General features: G+C 40.1%; 1 protein-coding gene across 1 annotated transcript in view; it reads right to left on the bottom strand.

Annotated features, from left to right (window-relative positions):
* agbl4 (AGBL carboxypeptidase 4) overlaps nt 1-21657 on the bottom strand; it is a 355429-nt gene that overhangs the window by 300998 nt on the left and 32774 nt on the right. The window contains exon 3 of the mRNA XM_080877453.1: nt 19171-19295. Coding sequence (XP_080733579.1) covers nt 19171-19295 — 125 coding nt within the window. The remainder of the gene's footprint in view (nt 1-19170; nt 19296-21657) is intronic.

The following is a 21657-nucleotide window of genomic DNA, read 5'->3' as shown; positions in this document are numbered from 1 at the left end:
TCCTAAACATTGTGGAAAGCCTCTCCAGAAGAATTTAAGCTGTTATAGATACAAAGGGTGGACAGACATCATTTAAACCCTAGTGTTTAAGAATGGTATGTCACTTAGATTCATATGCTTGTGAAGCTAGTTAAGAAAATACTTTTGGCATTAAAGTGTATTTGTAAACTGGAGGGTGAAACATTTAGTGAATACATATTAATATTAATGTTAAAATCCTTGACTTAAATGCAACTATTGTACTGATTATAGTAGTATTGCACTAAGTATAAGTACACACAAATATATGAATATATTTAGTTTTTTAGACTGTTTTCCATTTATTGATAAAAACCCTTTATTTCTATATCAACTTTAAGGCTTCTTATCTTCAACCTCAAAGTTTTAAACATATGTCGTTCTAACAGGACAGTCACAGTGATCCACCCCCCCCCCCCCCCCCCCCCCCCCGAGTTGATTTGGTCCACGCCCTGTTACAGTAGGTGAAAACTAAATCCATGCCAGCTAACAGTGCCAGAACACAGTGGATAACACAAAATCTGTAGACAGGCTTTCCATAGCCAGCGATCAAACATCTTTGCTGTCACTGACAAAATGAGAAGTCAAAATAAATATCTTGTGTGTGGGCTCAAAAAAAACTTTAAAAAAGGGCTAGGTGCCAAAATGAAAACATCCCATCCTATCGCTCACTATCAGTGAGCAATGGGGGCTGGTGTTATTCTAATAGGACTGTAATTAAAGCTTCCATCTCATCTCACTTGTGCGCACTCTGTCTGAAAACACATGCACACAAGCACACACTCGCGCACACATGCAGGGAATCACAAAAATGCTTTGTTCCTCCCGCCCACTTCAAGTCCATCAAGGGGTGTGCATGTGTGTATACGTGTGTGTGTTTGGGAGGGGGGGTTAAAATCATTCTTAATTACACATTTGTCACATGAAAAGCATTCTGCCTACTTCGTATGAGCTCTAGCAGTCTGATTAATTCAGCTATCCTCACATTCCAACTGCTCATTATACACCAAACTTCCACTCTTCACTGTCTTTTTTTTATCTATGTCTTCCCCCATTTCATTTTCTTCCTTCATTCCTTTGGTTCTTGACATTTTTCAGGCTCTTCATTTTAGTGTACTGATGTATGCTTGCCAGATCCAGTAGCCACAGAGGCAAGCTTCTCCTTGGGGACTCAGGGTTTGACAGCACACATAGCCTGTCAGTGTTCACTGCTGGCTAATGATGATAGGACAATTAGAGTGGAGAGGAACAATCGGTTTCTTGCCATTTATGTAGCTCTCCAGCTATCATCTTCTGATTCTGATTCTGATTCTGATCTTCTATACAAACGTCCCTGATGTATTAGAAAGAATCAAATTTCTCATATAAAATCTTTACATACTGAGTTTTGGCTGGATCTACTCTGAAGCGACACACTGGCTGGCCACTTTATTAGGTTCGGCTTTCTCATACCAATTTTGTCTTAATTCTTTGTGGCGCAGATCTAAGAAGGAACTGGAAACGATCCTCAGAGAGTTTGGTTCATAACAGTATCACGCAGTTGCTGCAGATTAGTCAGCTCCACATCCAATCTACCCTTACACAACATGCCAAAGGTGCTCTGCTGGATTGAGATCTGGTGACCTTTGAGGATACTTGAGAACAGTGAACTCATTGTCATATTCAAGATACCAAACTAAGATCATGCTGGAAGTAGCAATCAGAAGATGGGTTGGGCTGTGGCATTTAAATGATGCTCATTTGGTACTAAAATAAACCCCACACACCATTACACTACCACGAATGGATCCATGCTTTTGTGTTGTTTACACCAATTCTGACCCTACCATCTGAATGTCCCAGGAGAAATCAAGACTCATCACACCAGGCAATGTTTTTTCCAATCTTGTTTACTGATTTTCATGAGCCTGTGCAAATGGTAACATCGGTTTCATGTTCTTATCTGACAATAGAAGAATCTGTTGTGGTCGTCCAGCAGCTTCAAGGTCCGATGTTGTTGTGAGATGTTTGTCTGCATAGCTAGCTTGTAATGAGTGGTTAAAGTAAAGTCAAATTTTATTTAGAAACAGTAAATAGACATGTCTTATTCACACAAGCACTTTTATTATGTCTAAATGCTTTCTATCCAACACTCACACTCTGATGAAACTCAGTCTTTAGCATGTAGGGACTGAAACACCAACCGATCTGATTTCGATTGGTTGATGACTTACTCTGCCTCTTCAGCCACAGCCACGCCTTTATTATGAAAGGCCGCATACAAATTTTACAAAGTGCTTTACAACAAGTTTTTAGCTGCTTTTTAAAAAACAGATCACCAAGTCCACAGATCTCGGTCTCAAAGGGAGAGAGTCCCAGACGCTTGGAAGAACTCTGTCGCCCTTAGTTCTCAACCTTGTATGATGTATTGCCAGCAGGCCCTGATCACATGACCTCAGGGACCTGCTGCTCATTTGAGTTACTGCTGCCTTCCTATCAGCTCAAAGCAGTCTGGCCATTCTCCTCTGACCTCTGATTCAACAAGGCATTTTCACCCCGCTGCTGCTCACTGGACATTTTCTGTTTTTCAGGTCATTCTCTGTAAACCCTAAACATGGTTGTGTGGAAAAATCTCAGCAGTTCAAAACACACATACACCAGCTCACCTCGCACAAACAACCATACTACATTCAAAAGTCACTTAAATCAACTCTCTTCCTTCATTTGAATTTTAGCAGGTCATACTGACCACAACTGCATTCCAACATGTTCTGACTTGCTAAAATGTGATTGGTTGATCAGATATATGCGCCAAAGAGCAGTTGAACTAATAAAGTGAGTGCAATTTTAAAAATGAATAATAAAATGTTAATGGTAACAGTGCCCCCATAAGATACACTATACCCATTCTTACAGAAGCGCATTTGTGAGGTTAGACACTGATGCTGATATCTATATACTAGGGGTGCAACGATACTCGTATCGATATTGAACCGTTCGATACAGTGCTTTCGGTTCGGTACGCATATTTATCGAACAATACAACATTTTTAATTTATTTGAACAACTTTCCTTCTGACGATGCTGTCTGTGTTGAGCGCTCAGTGGATCTGCGTTCGACAGTGCAGCCTAGGCGGAGTATGCGAACGCAGATTCACTGAGCGCAGGGCAAACTAGCGAGACAGAAGTTAAGCTCTCCTTGCAACATGGCAAAGTGAACCTCCCCCACCCTAATTCAGATGTGGCGTTTGGAACTATTTTGGTTTTCATGTGAAGTATGACCCTGAAGGTAAGCGCGTCATGGACAAAAGTAAAACAGTATGTTGGATGTGCCAGGCAATGCTCAATTACATTGGTGGGAACTAGTGCGTTAGCGCAGTTAGCTCGTTAACGTGTTGGCCGTCCACCCCCAGGCACGGGGCGATCCGCAGTAGCTCGTTAACTTGCCGTGTTGTGGCGTTAATGTCATTTCAACGAGATTAACGCTAACAGCACGAGTGGGAACACAACGAATATGACTGCACATTTACTCTGACATCATCCTAGTGCAAAGACAAGTGGAAGCAGACAAAAACAACAAGCACGCATGCTACAAACTTTACCCGAGTCATTTAGACAGCCGTTAGCACATGATTCTCCTTATGGGGACCTGATATGTTTAATATGCTGCTGAGAATATAGCCCAGAAGAAGCGTATAGTATAGCTTTTATTTTGGAAAGAGCCATTTCTCTGTAATAAACTCTCTTTTCCAAAGATGAGTGATTCCTCAATCAGATATATTTATCTTTTTTATTACTTTGTTGTTTCAGCAACATTAAATTTAAAAACTGTACTTTTGAGTTAAAATATATATTTATAATTTTAATAAATGACAAATTAAAAAGGCATGAACATTTTTTTTGTATCGAAAAAATATCGAACCGTGACACCAAAGTATCGAACCGAACCGAACCGTGAATTTTGTGTATCGTCTTCCTCTTGGGGTTGTGTCCCATTTTGCATTGCATGGTGAGCAACAACAGCCCGCTGATTAGCAGTGCCGCCTCACAGCAAGAAGATTCTGGGCTCAAATCTGCTGGCTGTCTGAGGAGTTTGGAGTTTGGAGAGAAACCGAGAAGAAAGATGTCCTCCACTTTTCAACCAAAAGATTTGACATAAAAGGAATTCACTTTCGAGACATCTTTTGATGAAACTTTCATCAGACAACTTTTCACCTTTCCCTGTTTAAGCAAATATCAACTTTGCTAGATGCAAAGCTGTCTTTTCAACATCTTTTCACAGAGCTTTTGCTGGGTGGGAAGACACCAATTAGTTGGTTATTTCTTACTAATCTGTGCAAATTAGTGTTCAATGTAGTCTTTTACTGACACTTTGACAAAGAATTTATACTTGCATGTGAAAATGCAGTTAAATCCCTCTCACGAGGAAAGGTCATGGTTTTAACTATATTTATTTTAGCAATACCACCACAATCCATGTTGACCATGAGCATTGTGGTGTAAAAGAAAGTCTAGCCCTACTTTTGTTGTGAAACATTGTTCATCTGTTTGAGCTATTTTCATCCTTTGTGAGCTTACAGGAAAGCAGAGGTCCACTACATCCCAGGAGATGCTAAAACGCAGCATCACAAAGACAAACAACATCTGTTTACTCTCAAAACACTCTGTAGCAGAGCTGCTGCCATGGTGGAGATATCACACATGCAGGCTGAACAAAGCAGTGAGGTGTCTGTATCACACAGTGATCGCCAATCTAAATCGTGTTTTACAGAGAGGCCCTATAAGGTTTGCTTTGCTTAGAATCTATGAAAGTGACGGTCCTTTGTGAGAGTAGAGCCAAGCTTTGCAACTTGAGGATGCTTGCTGTTGGACAAAAGTTCTGACCATAAAATTTCTTTTGCTGAAAAGGTGGAAGAAGAAGAGAGTCCGGGTGTGTGAGAGAAACACTGATGTTTATTTAGAACCTGGCAGATTTCAAATTAATGTAGTTATTGTAGCTCCCCAGGTTATGATAATTTTACACTCATCACCTCCTGATTTCTTAGTGTTCTGCACAGTTGTCAGGCGTGCATATTTCAGAGCAACAAATGTTATTATTAGACAAAGATAAAAAATCAAATCATCATTTAAAATTGATTTTTTTGTGATCTGAAACGTAAGTTTCGCAAATATGCAAAAAACTAAGAAATCAGAAAGCGAGCTTGTTTCAGAAAACAAAAAACGTCACATAAACCAACATATGAATGCTGCCTCAAGCTCTCCGGAAGGTCCCTGAGGCCTGAACGAAGCAAGAAACAAAGGACAAAAGACAAAACTGATTTTTACCGGCTTCATATCAAACATCAGTTTTGCTGAACGCGTTAAGAACTTGACAGCACACATTTTGGAGGTGGTAGAGAAGGAAAAGACCAAATCCATAAGACCTTACACTCTTTTATACTTTTTTGATCCTAAAATATCCATGATATGAAAAGTAAACAACTAATCTTGAAAAAAATATTTTTACTTTTCACTCCTGCAGAAAGCTCCTGATAGTTGCTCTGATAAATTGTTTGTTTCTTTGAGAGATTCCTGAATGAAAGTACCTATAGCTAGTTTGACACTAACAACTACAACAGCCACATTTTTTTGGAAATGCACCAGTGTGAAATAAACGCATTGCATCACAGAGAATACCCTGACAGTCTCTTGCAGTTAAATACATGAAATACAACTGTGTGTGTTTTTGTTGATGTGCCCACCCATAGCAGGTTACCACCACTGACACATGAAAGATTCATAGCAGATGTGACCAAAGCATCTCAGAACAGGAAGTTGTAATCCCTGGAGGCTCTGACACACACACACACACACACACACACACACACACACACACACACACACACACACACACACACACACACACACACACACACACACACACACACACAGCCAGTGCCTACCAGACTGAATAATCACTGTTTTGTTTTATTGACATTTGGCTTGTGAATACATACCTGCAGACTCCTAAGATGGACAGAACAAAAACACACATTTGAGACCTCAGTCTTGATTTACAGAGTTGCACAATGTTGACAACATCTACCCCAAGGTGCTGGCAAGAGACAGAATTCTTCATGAGCCACTGGCTATCACACATACACATGGAAACACAGGCACTATACCCCTGTTCTCAGGAAACACATTATATCTTTCTATATCAGTGTATTAGTGACTAAGTATGCATGCTCTTGCCACTAGAGAGACCATAAATGTCTTTCCTCAAAGCTTGCTCTTTGGGTGAGCAAGCAACATGCAGCTAGCTAGCTAACCCAGTGTCACTGACAGTGGGTTGGAGTAAATTAGTGCAACTAGTCTGACCTAACCACATGGGGTGTGAGAGCAGTCTGAGTATCTGTCCTCCAAATTCTGCAGCATTACCTGTCTCTCTCACTCACATTTTTGTCTTCTAGCTACACAAAAACAAGAAGGTGAGATAAACTAATATAACCCCCCCCCCCCAGAAAGAAATAGAGAAAGATAAAAACCCTCTCTTTTAACCTCTATTTTACAATTTTGCAAAGACTCACAGTGCAACTGCATAATAACCAAGGCACCCCATCCACCCATGGGTAACTACTTGACAACCAACGACAAGACTGAACAAGACACTGACTGTGATGCACTTTACTCTGTAGTCACAAATCAACATTTAGGGGGTGGTCCTGAAGAAGCTCCGTTACACATGGTAATAATGCATCGGTTTAATTAAGAAGCTTGCTGATTTGCTTTCCTTACTTAAGATCGCTATACCTTCGTTGTCTGATAAGGACCATCACAGGAGGTAAAGAAGTCAAATTAGTAGGGTGTCTGTTTGCATTAATAAAAACACTGATGTTTAACACGAGTGCACTGCTAACATATTTAACTTTTTATTTGTATCATTTTATCTTATGTAGTGAAAAATATCATACTAAATTCCAAAGAAATCCAAAGGCTGAGTATCTTCTCCAGCATTCTCAGCTCTTCGGATCCCTTTCACTGTAACATTCACACAAACGTCGCTTTTGCCAAGGATGTATTTGTCCACTGTAGTGGGTCTAACATTATGCAGTTGTTTTGTATGTACTAATCTAGTCTTACTGTTGATTTAATAACATGAGCACTAATTCGAGCCAGCAGCATTAAAATCAAATCAGTTAAATGATTCGGCCTAGCTAAGGATGAGGAATGAAATTTTCATGCGATGGCAGAACAGTCAGTTGTTGTTAATGCTGACTAAAGACAGCAACCGTGTTGTGCTGTATTCTATATTAAATAAGGGAAATAAGTTTATAAACTGCTGTACATCGAAAATAAACATCTTAAACTATTATTCCAGATTAACAACAGAGACACAAATAAGCTAGCAAGCAGGGAGAGAAAGATAAAGATATAGCTTGATACAGCACGTGTTTAATGGGTTTAAGCCCATCAATCCCAGGTCAATATTTATTCTTATTAAAATTTTAGCAGAAATTGAAGTGGATGATGTAGAAATGTAACGAAAGCTGAAGCTCTGATCGTTCCAGTTATGTGGTGTGTCACTCACTGTGCAGTACACTGAAATGGGCCTTCATCTTGCTTGCTTAAACGATAGCTACTATGATGCTGTAAGCACACCAATAGTGTGTGACAACTGATGCTAACCTGACAGCAATATAGATTATATTCTCTGCTCAAAGCCTATTATTCTTATATCATTCAGGTACATCAATCACGTTTATGAAACTTATAAACAAAATATTTTGTGGAGAAGTGGTTGCTCCCTGTGAACTTGTAATCTTATTAGAGGTTGGTGTTTTGGGCAAAAGATCAAAAGAGGTTAAATCAAAATCCACAATCTCGAATCACAATCCTCCCCAAAGATTTCTGTAAGCTCAAAATCGTATGACTAGCTGTGGATGTGGCTGCCTAGATACAAAATCAATCACTTCAGCCTAAAGGTCCATTTCACTTAGGCTGGTCCTTGACAGGATCGGCTGGATTCCATTCTTCTGTGATGAAAGGCTCTGGTTATTAAAAAAAACGTAGCACAACAGCTAAACAAGTCACTTTTACTTGTAAAAATGTATTGTTTGTTCAATCTCTTTGCCTCAGTCACACAATCACACCTGGTTGCTCAGGAAAAACGGTTGGCAAATGGTTGCTGGTGGTTTCTACCTGTCACAAAGAGCGCACTGCATAAAAACAACTGTAGCACCGTCCTGGTGGCAGCCTGTTGCAGCAGCACTCTATGTTTGTCACGTTTTTTTTCCCTTCTATTTATATCTCTATTTCCACACTTCATTTTTATACAGCTGCTTTGTTGTCTGTTGTAGGTATGCTGCTATGACCACTCAATTTGGATTTTCATTAATTTTGATTAATAAAATTTCTGTCATCTGATTCTGAGTGTTTGCAGACAAGTTGGCATCTTCCATGCAAACTATCGATCTGTTTGAGACCAGTGCAATTACAAAGCGTTTTTTTCGCGCAGTAACATATACCTCTTTGTATCCAATTTCACCTAGCAACTGCAAGCAACCTCCAGCCAGGTACCACTCACCAGACAGTTGCAGACACACAGTGTGCATACAGAGAGGAAGATCCTGGTGATGGATGGATTGATGGATGGATGGATGGATGGATGGATGGATGGATGGATGGATGGATGGAGACAAAGAATACTAATGCAATGCACAACATTGCAGGCACTCTCATCAGATGGTGCATATTAGAATAGTAACTCGTCAGCAGCATCCCGAAACAATAAAACAGCAGTCGACAGACAGCTTAGCCCATCAGTACACTGTTAAATTACAGCCATCAGCACCCCCCTCCCCCTCTGGATCTAAACTCTCATCTCTAGCACCAGGAGAACAATCTGCAGAGTAATTAGCCTCCACCAACAGACAGTTACAGAGAGAAGGAGGACGTTTGGCTTGATTAAATTATTAAACCACAAACAAAAAACAAAAGCAGCATCAAAGAGGCACTGCGGCTCTCCTTCAAAGCTCCTCGCTGTTCCCTAAATACAGAATACAGAGAACGTCTTCTCCCAAGCCACTAGTTGGCATAATTAGCTAAATGTGTGCGTTTGTGCACAGGTGTGTGTTAGTGTGTATGTGTTTGCTGTGATTGGACCCATTCCTCCAACTGCTATCTAAAATAACCAAGCGGTTAACGACAACACGATGCCAGGGACCCTCCTACCGCCACCCCTCCCCCACAGCAACAGACGCACACATCACACACATCTACACACGTACACATTAAACAATACTCTAATTACAACATTTATAACTCCCTCTTGCCTCGCAAGTCTCCCCAACCCCCAACCCGCAAATCTGTGAATCTGGAATTGAATTTAGCCCAAGTTGAGGGCTGCGCTGGCATGAAAAGACTATTTGATTAGAACGGCAGTTGTTTCATTTGTGGTGCAGCAGATTGCAGAGCCTCTCTATCCGGTGTGCAATCTGTATTCATTACTCGGTGTAAAAGGATGATCCATGTCCTGACACCAGGCTCATCATTTCATGCAGATGCACAGCAGCTCCACAAGGCCCTTACTGAGTCCCCATAAAATGCCTCCTGCTGAAACCTCGACAACGATCCTCTCGCTTACTTTCCATCTCTTCCCTCTTTTCCTCTTTTCTCAATTCAGGCTTATTATCTTTCTCTGATTACTTCTTGGACTGAGATGAGCAAAGCTGGGATGAATAGAGGATTGGTTGGCAAGTTTTATATTTACAAAAACTTTGCTAATATTTACAGTAAATAGCACTGTGTTGGAAACTGCCACCGATTTGCATAAATGAGCAGTATAAAATCAATAAACACTGCAAATTTATACAAAAGTGGAATGCAATTACTTTTCAGAACATTGCATTTAACTGTGCCAATATAGCAGGTAAAGAAAAAAAAGTTCATATATTAACAACATTATTACAAGCCCCTCCAGAAGCAGTTTACAGCATCTCACTGCTCTCATTTCTCGTTCTGTTCCTTCCATGCCTTCCCCTTTTGCTTTTAATTCCATGCTGTGCTTTGCAACATTTTCTCTCCATTCAAGGACTGCAAAGGCCTGCTGGCTCCCTGCTGCAACAAGCCTCTAAGTCGAACCTTTCGAAACACAGGCAGCATTTTAAACTGCACCATATCTGTGCTCTTTATTTAGCGGGTGTACATACATGGGTACACACAAATGGGTGTATATGTACTGTTGGTGGTTAATTTATTCAGTCCTTTAGTATATACATCTTAATGCGTTCACCTCATTTAAACAGGCTGTGTGAACCAGATATTTTTTTTACCGTTTTTATTTATTCTGTATTGTGGTGAGTTAAATGTAGTTTCACTGTCCATATAGTGAAGAACTGCAGTTTTAGATTATGACCCATGCTAGATATCTGCTAGGCTTCATCTCAACTAATTCAGTAAAGCCTAGCAGTCACTCAGGCCCATCAACACGTAGTAATGCAAACACTAAACCCTAATACAATTTAAACACCTTACTTATGACATTTTCTCCCCTTTATACATGTAACATAGAGTGAGATATTAGTTATTAACAAACCTTTTTTTTTAACCAGGCTATAAAGCTTCAAGGCTTCACATGGCAATTCAAAGAAGCTGCGGATCCACCTGCTGCAAATAAAATACCAAAAACACATTTTTGGCAGCATCTCACACTGTTGTAATCCTGGGTTGGCCAACTGATGATTATCCTGATGAATCACCCCATCTACAAATTCCCCTATGCCACTAAAATAGCTGACAAACATGAAAACTGAGGTTTTCCAAAAAATATTACGTTTACTGCCAATAATTAATATATTTTTGAAAGGAAGCCCTAAATGAGTAGGCTCACAGTTGAAACGGAAGTATTGGGCACATAAATCCAGTAATCCAGTTTTTAAAGGTTTTTTTTTAAGTCTTTGGAAACTATGAGCTAAGAGCAATGCATAAGTCTCTGCTGTTTGAATAAAGAGAATCTAAACGCCTAATAAAAAAATGTGTCTGCTTTATTTCAAAACATGCCCTTAAGCTTTGTACCTCCTTTTTAAAGTGAATCAAGCTAAAAAATAAGGCAATGAATTTTGATAAGGAACCTTGCGTCAGCAGAGATAACCCAGGGAAAACTCATTTTGCTATCAGGAAGACAATTTGAAAATTCATTTTCTGCTGTTGTCATATCCTTTTGTCCATGTCATTATGAAGTGATCTGGGGAGCATCAGCTTTGACAATAAGGAAGCATGCCTTAGCAGAAAAAGGTCGCTCACAAAACCCTACACTCTCTGACACAAACGTCTGATGCCTTGCATGTCTTTCAAAACCACACAAGTCTTTCCATAACTTCCTTATTGGGTGTGAAAGTAGGATCCTAAACTTTCTAGGCCCATGTGATGTGTTTGAAGTGAAATAATCCCTTTGGCAGAGTCAAATAGAAGCCAATGTCTCTCCTTTGGAGAATGTAAAGAGGAGAAGCTTAAAAATGAACTTTCAAAGAAGAGGACCACAACCACAGGACGCATGCCTATCTACCTAGTGCCATATGCTGCAAAAAGAAAAGGCAATGCAAAGGCATACAAATGAAGGGGGGAAAAAGACAAGCAGACCTGTTGACAAGCAGCGTTTGGAAGTTTAATCCTACGGCTGTGTATCCACCAAACCCTCCCATAAACAGACCCAAAGTGGTCCTGCCACAAGAAGCTGCCACCAACCAGCTGTCTGCAGTGCATGCTCATGGACACGCTACGCCAGCAGCGATTAGCCCATGTTCGTCCGATGTGCTCACCAGAGACCTGTCTATGCCCTTGTTCCACTGTCACTGCTGAAGGACATCACAACTTAGACATGACAGTGGGGAGATGCAAGAACTGCAGAGAATGAGACAGAAGCAGAATAGACATGGGAGCTGGAGGGTCCCTGAACACCTCTGCAAACCTGAGAAGACAGGGGGAAGCACAGGTGAAGTTCAATGTGTTCATCAACACAGAAATTGCAGCGACAGGCCTAAAGCAGGACACTGTCAGCAGCTGATGGAGGAGCGAGCGTCGTTAAAAAATCTATTATCCAGACTGGCACTGATGTTATAAACAACAACCAGCAGCTGACTTTACAGAACTATTACTTCTCAGAAATACACCACTCCTAATGCTGCTTCTGTTTCTTCTGTATGGGAAATAATAATAATGATTTAAAAAAACAATTAAAGTTCATCATATCCATTAGCCTGCCGGTGTCTACTCTCTCCTTACATTCTAGTGTTTCTCTTTCATTCCTTCTACTTGAGTCTTAAAGAGGCCATATTATGCTCCTCAGGGTTTTCCTTCGTGTAGGTTTTGTTGGGAGTCTGGGCTTTTCTACTCTTAACACATTTTCATATTGTTAGTCTGCCATTTTTACTTACTTGCCTGAGCTGCTGCTAAATCTAAAATATCTCAGCCAAGAGCACAGCACATCAAATGTTTTTCAAGCTCACTAAAGCCTGCAGCTCTACTCCAGCAAGAAAGGACACAGCACCGGTCCAACAGTGAGGTGAATGTTAATTTAATGTTCATATTTTATGTTTGACAATAGTAAAAAAAAATCCCTGACTTGTGGAAAGGAAATGCTCTTTTCAGAACCACTGGAGTTCATTCACAAAAAGAAACTTTCACCTCACAGAGATTGAGAGATGCTGGTCAGTTTGTGTGGCTTTTAGTTTGGATCTGAACTAGCTTATACGAGGGCAATCCCAAAAGTAAGGTCTCCTGTTGTTTTAGAAATACAAACAACTGTTTATTTTCCATAATATTTACACCATTTTAAAGCTTGAAGACTTATCTATTTTCCTACATAATCACCATTTAGGTTGGTGCATTTTTGTAGACGCTGTGGCAGTTTTACAATGCCCATGTCATAGCCGCTTGCTGCTGTCGCAGAATCGCCTTCCGGACGAGTGCTCTTTCAACGTTGGGAACAGGTGGTAGTTACTGGGTGCGAAGTCCGGACTGTAGGGTGGGTGATGAAGTTTCACCAAAGTTTTACAGAAGAGCGACAGTGTGACGGGTGACATGTGGACGTGCGGTGCTGTGGAGAATGCTTACGCACAGTGTGCGCAGTGTGGAACTGTGTTTTGGGCCCGAAAGGCGGTATTGTTGGTTGACTTTCTGCCTGTTGGGACCACAATAAATGCTGACAGGTCCTGTGAAATACTGGAAAAACTCAGAAGGGCATTTCAGAACTGGAGAAGAGGAATGCTGAGAAAGGGCGTAAGCATTCTCCACGACACTGCACGCCCACATGTCGCCCGTCACAGTGTCGCTCTCCTTCAAAACTTGTTGAAAGAACATTTGTCCAGAAGGCGATTCTGCGAGGGCGGCGAGCGGCTATGACATGGGCATTGTAAAACCGCCACAGTGTCTACAAAAATGCATCGACCGAAATGGCGATTATGTAGGGATATAAATAAGTCTTCAAGCTAGAGCTGGGCGATAGAACGATAACGATATGTATTGCGAAATAACTTTTTCTCGATAGAAAAATGAAACTATTGCGATAGACCTCATCGCTCTCTCTCTTCCTCTCTTATAAAAAAATGAATAGCCAATACAAATTAAGCAGCACAGAGCCGAACCAATCACAGCCACAGCGTCACGTCACGTAACTTGTTACGTACAGCTCAAGTGCCAAGCCACACATGTGTATTTGTTTGGGAAGCAGCCAGCCGAAGTGCGGCCGGGTAATGGAGGAAATGAGTGTGCCAACTAGAGAAAAATCAACCGAGAGCTTGGGTGACCAGGTTACCGAAGAGAACACAGATGACGGTTCCAATGCCGGAGAGATTGTCGAAAGGAAAGGCCAGAGAAGTTCCGTAGTGTGGAGGTATTTCGGCTATTTGAAGTCTGACAAAAAGCTCCAGCGTCTTACCATATGACAAAAAAGCTAAGAGACATAGCAACATAACGAATGCCATAGCTTACTCTCTTGCTAAAGACATGCTACTAATAAACACGGTCGACAATGAAGGATTCAAGCAGCTAATTAAAGTAATGGATCCTCATTACCAACTCCTTGGACATAAACATTTCTCTCAGACAGCGCTTCCAAAGCAATATTAAATAGGTTAAGTCAATTTTGTCTCTTCTACTGTAAAATAAACTAAGATTTATTTTTAGAATTAATATTTTGTTTCTAAGTGGAACTGACACTTTAGTAGTCTGTTTTGTTTGTTCTATTTTGAAACTTAAATGCTTTAGCGGCTACCTTTTGTGTAGTTAGTAATATTTGCCTTTATTTTGCTTAAACTGAAGCCTCATTTTAAGTACATCTACCCTGTTGAACTTATTATGGGAAATAAATATTTAAATCAAAACAAGCAGCTGATTATTTCACATTTTACTTGTGAGCAACGGCACATTTAAATCTTACAAATATAGTTATTTGGCTTATATCGTGATATATATCGTTATCGCCTGAAATGAAAAAAGCATATCGTGATATGAAAAAATCTTATATCGACCAGCTCTACTTCAAGCTTTAAAATGATGTAAATATCATGGAAAATAAGCGGTTGTTTGTATTTCTAAAACAATAGGAGGCCTTACTTTTGGGATTGCCCTCGTACGACAACATAGCTACATAACAAATCAAGTTATCACTGGAACAACAACTTCTATGATCAGTAAAATAGCTTATACACCAGTCAAAGTGAAAACACAAGCAATGTATCCAGGAGGAGGTCCTTAAAGTGAGACTTTGAACAAGGACTTCTGAACCACTGAAGAAATGTTTCAATAATGTAAGCTTATTAATAAAATACAGTACAGCAGGGACAGAAACGTAGCACTGGTAAATAAGCATTAGCGAAACAAAGTCATTAATGGCGTGGTGAGAGTTTTAACATCCTATTTAACTTTTTACTTCTCCCGTGACAAATTGCATAACATCACTAATTTGAACAGGTGAGCATTGTCTGAAAAAGTAAAGTAATGATGGCTCTTTGGGGAGTCTATATAACACATGGCCTATTCTTCTTCTGTTCATCCTCTTTCCTGATTATGGAGAGTAACTGCTCTACACTGTGCTTTCCTGGGACAAGTGAGGCTTACAAATCACCCCTGCAGCAGTTGGAGGAGTTGAAGGCGCTCGGTGCAAGGTTTTACTGCCTGTCTTCTATGAATGGCTCCCTTAAGGCTCCTATGATAATAGCTCACAGCCGTGCCCTTCACGGAACCTGACATCAAGTACACCCCTACAGCTGAATGGGAAAGCATATCAACTTAGTCAATGGAGTTTCATATCAACTCACCCACTGGTTTCTGATGGTAACATAGGCAGAAACTGGAATGAAATCGTGGTAGCTAGAAGTTACATATCAGGTAGAAATTCACTCAGTATGAAACTTTTTTCAAAGGTCCTATCTCACTGGCTTCTTGCAATTTTTACTTGAAGAAGACTCCATACATCAGACAACTTTGATTTTAACTCAGTTTACTTAATTCCATATGTATTGTATAATTTCTTTTCTCCTTTTCCCCCTTACTTGCTTATTATTAGTGAAAACAAAGACAGCAGTTACTAGTCTCTGATCTTGTATGTTAAAGTAAATTAAATTTCATTTTAGAATAAGGGTAAGGTTAAAGCCTCTTTTGTGGGTGCTCATTTTAATATAAGCAGGAAATTAAAACATAATTTAAATCACGCGAAGCTTTCATACAGGTCATAGTAAGTAAGGGCTCGTGTCGTTTCATGTGTTTCAGTAATACACAAACTTTGTACTTTTTGCTTTGAGAAGAAAACAATTTTTGTGCACCTCTCCTGAAAAATTAACACCGCTTCAAACAGTCACATGGCCCACTCATTGCCACCAACATAACCAGAATTGGTCTTAACTTTCAGAGGTAAGTGAGTGGTTCGATAACCACACAAAAAGGAAGGACATACAAAAAAAGAGACATTCATCCATCCGGCCATCCATCATAACCGGTGCTACGGTGAAGCCAATTTCCACAAAGCTGCTAAGCTGATTGAGGCAGACCAAATCTGTTTCACCAGCTTACATTCCTTCAAAATGGCCATCTCACTTCCAATATCACGGGCTTTTACTGTTCCCCATTCCCTTGGCTCAGGCTGAGAGTTAGCAAGGCTTAGCTGGATGAAACACTCCAACAGCCCAGTTCTTCCCTGGAACCCACTGATATCTCTATAGCACAGCCTCTCCCCCATACTATAGCTGCACTTAGCTGGTTTATTTACTCATGCTATTATTCTTTCTCTATTAAATTTCTCAGCTTTATTTTTTTTTTTGCTTCATGTCACAACAATATTGCAGTCATTAGTATATAAAGTAAAGATTTATGTGAATTCTGATGATTCCAGGCACACAGACACAATCTAATCACACTGCCTGTGTATACATACGCACACTCTGACAAAATGCACAGGCAGCACTTAACCACAACACCTTCCACTGGAGTAGATTAAATTCACACAAGACCTTTTTTGAAGAAGGAAATTGGACAGATAAGAAACCGTTTTTTAATGAAAAAACGCTTTTGAGGGGGTCTATAAAGAAAGATCGAGCAGGGAGGTGCAATAGGGATAGATGTTCACCTGTTTTTGTCACCTCTGTGCCTGCTGCATGCATGCACCACAATATACAGCATATTATTATCTATGATATTTATAAATCTCCAGTCATTACAGTGTCACATTTCCCTTCCCTGTCCCTTTCTCTCTGTCACTGTCTCACACATTTTCTGTCATTTGGCCACAACAGCAAATATCCTATTGGCCCAGGCTGCAGGTGCTGGTCTATCTGGTCCTGGGATCGATCCGGCTCCAAGCCGAGGCCTCCCATTCATCTCAGTGCCATAAAATGTGATTAGTGCTGACTACAGCACTGCGGGGAGATGGGCTGATAGCCCTGATAGCCTCAGATAGACTGGGCTGGACAAGCTACAGGAAGACAGCAGCACGCTGTGGATCCCTCCTTGCCATTCTCTATGTTTTACTTTCCTTTTTTCCTTCCATTGTCACTTTACATTTGCTTTTTCCTCACTATCGTTTTGCCAGTCTCTTTGCTTCTTTCTATCTAATCAACTCTGTCTTTATATCTAGCTGTCTCCAGACTGTCTGTTTCTTTACTTTATCTCATTTTTTTCTACACCTGACAAGTACTGCTGTGCTGTGCACAAATTACACTGCAGCAGTCAAACTTGAATGCCAATATTGTCAGTTTTTCCTTCTTTTTATTCTGCAATGTTATATTCAAATGATACAACAAGCCTTCATCCCCTTAAGCCACACACGGTGCACACACACGTGGTGTATCTCTTTGCCATGTGACCACGTCTGTCAGCCAATCACCAGCTCCAAGCTTGCCAGCGGCAGGAAGTTTGGAGGCTGTGACAAGAAGTGAGGTAGTAAATTGAACATTACCTCTACCACTAGCTCTGAGGGGGGAAAAGTTTCAACTTTCAAATGAAAAATGAAGTATGTAAGATTCAGGGAAGTATTGCGACAGATTACGCTGCACATGTTTAGGTGTGGACAAATGATAGAATATGACATATAATTGTGGATGGAAACTGATAAGAATTTAGCATTTCAGACTGCATTATCAATATCACCTATCAATTCAGTTCCTTATCGATTCTCATTGGTCTCTCATTCGCTCGGCTTTGAGAGTCACCGCCATCACTAAGCAGCATATCAAAGACATTACATCTGTGTAAACTAACTGCATGCTGTATGGTCAAATGTTTCTGAATGCTGGAGGTATTTTCCCTCTTTGTTGTGATCAGTGTAATGTGTAATGTATTACACATATTACACAGAATACTTTTTTTAAAAGTAATGCAGTACTTTACTCAATTACTCCCAGGGGAAAGTAATTTGTTATACTATTACACTGTAAACCTGCAGTCTACAGCCCCACACACCACCACAAATCCCTATCCTAATAAGAGTACATATATGATCTTAATCTTAGTATTTAGGTAGGAACAAAAAGCCGCCAGCGCCAAGCAAAGGTGAAATCCGGCCCACAAAGACTTTAAAGGGATCGCCACAGCAATTCTACTTTAGAAACATGAACAAGTAGAATCGAGGCTGCAGCTTCATCACTGCCTTTGTTACCTGTTAAAGTTTAGGGTCTGGCTGCTGGGCCGGTCAGCATTCACTCAACTATTAGGAACCCTCCCTCGTGCTTTACTCTCGCGCTGCTCCGTGTGGCAAATCGAGCGCACCTCTCTGCATTTCGAACACGTGTCACAACAATTAAGAGGACCCGAGGAAAGCTCGGAAAGCTAAGCAGAAGTTATTTGGAGAGGAGAGTGACTGCCGTTGGTTGAAAAGAGAGGTAAAAAAAAACTTCAGTGGTGTGGAAACATAATGGGTTCGCGGAGTCAGACATAGATCAAGTAGACATAGTGTGTAAACTTTGCTACAGTGTCGTAGCTGCACCACAGAGCAACACTGCAAAGTTCACTAAACATAGATGTTTACATTTTTCATTTATTTTTTATATTGCAAACATTTGCACTGTTATCAGTATTTGCACACTATTTTATATTATTTTTTGACAATCTTTAAAGTCATTATCCAATACATTGTTATTGTTAAATAAATATCGCCAAATAATCGAGATCTCAATTTCAGTGAAAATAATCGTGATTATCATTTTTGCCATAATCGAGCAGCCCTAGATATATGTAATATTAAAGTAAGAAGAGAAGTTGATAGTGATGCAAACATTGCTGTAAGTTTATAGTTGTTTGAGTATACACCTAAAAAAAAAATCTACATTAACCCTTTCATGCATGATTTATGACAACCTCAATCAGGATTTTTTTCCTCATATATTTATTCATCTTTAGGCATAAAAAAAGATTTTTGAACTTTTTTTTAAAAACGTGTACTATTTAAAGAGTTTTTTTACAGGTGGACAACACACGTTTTGACAGTATGGAGTGGCACATCAGTGTCCAATATGTGCAAGTATACCATCAACACTGACACAAATACAAGAAAACAGCCTTTGAATAGCTGTCCACTATAATGACCACTATGTGTGAAAGGGATAAGTTAGATAGCACTGTCTATTCTAAATTAATTAATAAGTGAAGACGTGGGTACATACAGAGACAGCCAGCAAACACACTAAAAGGCCAAAGCACGCTAACCTGTGTCTCTCGGACATTCTCCACAGTGAAGTTAAACCACACTCTGAATCGGGGGTTGCAGGTGTCAGGCCGGATGAAGAGATCAAATTCAAACTCACTGATGTAGTCAACACGACCCAGGTTCCCTGAGGGGAAGAAAAAAACAACTTAGATTGGCATGTTGTAGAACTGATCAGTGATTCGCTTCTTCAGTATTGCTAAATCCTCTCAGTCGATATACACAAAACTTTACAGAAAGACAGGCAGGCAATCCCAAGACAAGATAATGCTGTAGAACAGCTCCTTTTAAATCTAAGACGTGCTTTTAAAGACATGTGTTCACATTAAATGTCATGCAGACACACAAGCCAACCTGTTTTATTAACAGCCACCCAAATATGCATATTATGTGACCAAGTCAAGGTTTCCTATTCCTCAGTGAATTTATGGCAGCACAATAGCAACACTGACCATCATATATTGACGTTCTATTTTTTCTGCTACTGTACAATAGCAGAGTGAGTGAAATCTTTTCTCAGTGTAGAGCTGCTTGAAACATGCACAGCATCTGGATCAAAGAAGTGATCAATTATGGAAGGAAGGAGTGTCGTAGGCTCTTCTTGTGCTGAGAAAACAGCTGGCTCTGTATCATAAACACCTCGGCAACAATTTTTACAAAACTGATGCACTGAAATTGACAATCACAAGTAGGGCTGGGCCATATCATACCGTTCACGGTAATACCGGTATAATGTTGGGCAACGATAAGAAAATGAAATATCGCGATAGAATATGGGTAAAATGTGCATGTGCAGTGCCTTTGTTTTCATATATATGGCCTAAAAAGCATGGCGGCGACGGAGAATGAGAAGGGCGAATTGTTGAATGAAACAGATGAACCAGAACTGGTTTGTAAAAATGCTGCAACTTCAATGGTGTGGAACTGGTTTAGCTTTTGTCTGTCAGATACACAACAAAGCACTATTTTTGGTAGGGCATGCTAGCGGGCCGTCGTTATTACCGTGTTTTTTGGAAAATACGGCACACTTAAAATCAATCCTTTTTTCTGAAAATCGACAGTGCCCCTTATAATCCCGTGTGCCTTATGTATGAATTCTGGTTGTGTTTACTGACCTCGAAACGATTTTATGTGGTACACGGCGCTCAGCAATCTGTCAAATGTGTTAGTACGACTTTGCTAAGCTATGAACCCGCACCGCTTGATGGATTGTCGGAGCATTACGGCTATCGTTGGCAGGAGCCTCGCGGAGTGAAACGTACTGTGCTTCAACATAATATTACCGTATTGTGTGTGTATAACCTCTTTTTAAGTTTTGTGGATATTAAACATGGTTATGCTGAGGATATGTTGGCCAGTTTCCACTGGAAATGCCTTTCGGTTAAACTGTCAGCAAGGAATTTGCATTTGCACTGTTAAGTTTTTATATAACTAATGCACATAAAAAACAGCTGCTTGTTTACGTGAAAATACGTTGATGGGTTTTTTTGCACTAACAAAGTTGTAGAGTTGTAAAGTATTTTGTCTAGTGTCAATTATATTGTCCGTTATCGCAAATTTTCAAATGTATATCGTGATAAATATCTTTGGTCATATCACCCTGCTCTAATCACAAGGTAGTCTATGGTCTTAACAAAACCCTCTCAGCATCAGAGACTCAACAGCAGCTATACTATGACGTAACTATGAGTTAATGTTAGAGTACAGATGAATTATGAAATCAACTGCTTGTTCATCTGGTTAAGTTTAATTCTGAATGTTTCTTATGAAAGTTCTCTCTCTCTCCTGCTGAATAAAAGTAAATATCACTGGAATCCACTCTGCCTGACAAAGCAGCAGGTCGGACTACGCTCCGTATTTTTCTGCAACCAAACCAACTTAATGCTCAAGTAGAATTACTCTCAGACATTTACTGCCATAGGTATGAGAAACAGAAAGACCACAGGGTGTTCAAGCAATCCATATTTGACACACAATATACTATTCACAGCAAAATTAATAAGAATAAAATACATCCATATGATCAGTGAAATATAATTAATCCACTGGGAAATATGTTCCATATTCCAATTCTCACAGCTGTCTTTAAGCTGGGTGGGTAGTAGCTGATTATAAGACAGGCTTTCTAAATATAGGGCTCATGTTTCTATTCTAATTCATATCTGCACACATTAATTGGAAACCCTTATGCACAAATTATTGGCTGCCAGTGTAAAAGCTAAAAAAAGAGCTAAAAGTCTGTTAGTCTTCTCAATAATAATAATGACTATATAACAGTTTATTCTTAACTCAATAAATGTGACCAATCATCTCTGTGATTTTAAGTATTAGAATGTAGTGCAGCATACAAGCAACAGCTGATCAAGTTTGTTGGGAACGTGTCCCGACCACTAGGCTCCACCTCCCTCGCAGCTTTATTTCAGGGCGTTGGGGTACTGCTGACCACCTGGTGGCAGGTAGTACCAAAGCAGCAGCACGCACACACTGAC

Source organism: Rhamphochromis sp. 'chilingali' (assembly GCF_963969265.1).
Source record: "Rhamphochromis sp. 'chilingali' genome assembly, chromosome: 3".
In the NCBI taxonomy this organism is placed as follows: domain Eukaryota; kingdom Metazoa; phylum Chordata; class Actinopteri; order Cichliformes; family Cichlidae; genus Rhamphochromis; species Rhamphochromis sp. 'chilingali'.
Note: the sequence above shows the minus strand (reverse complement) of the source record. Positions and strands in the feature narration are given on the sequence as shown.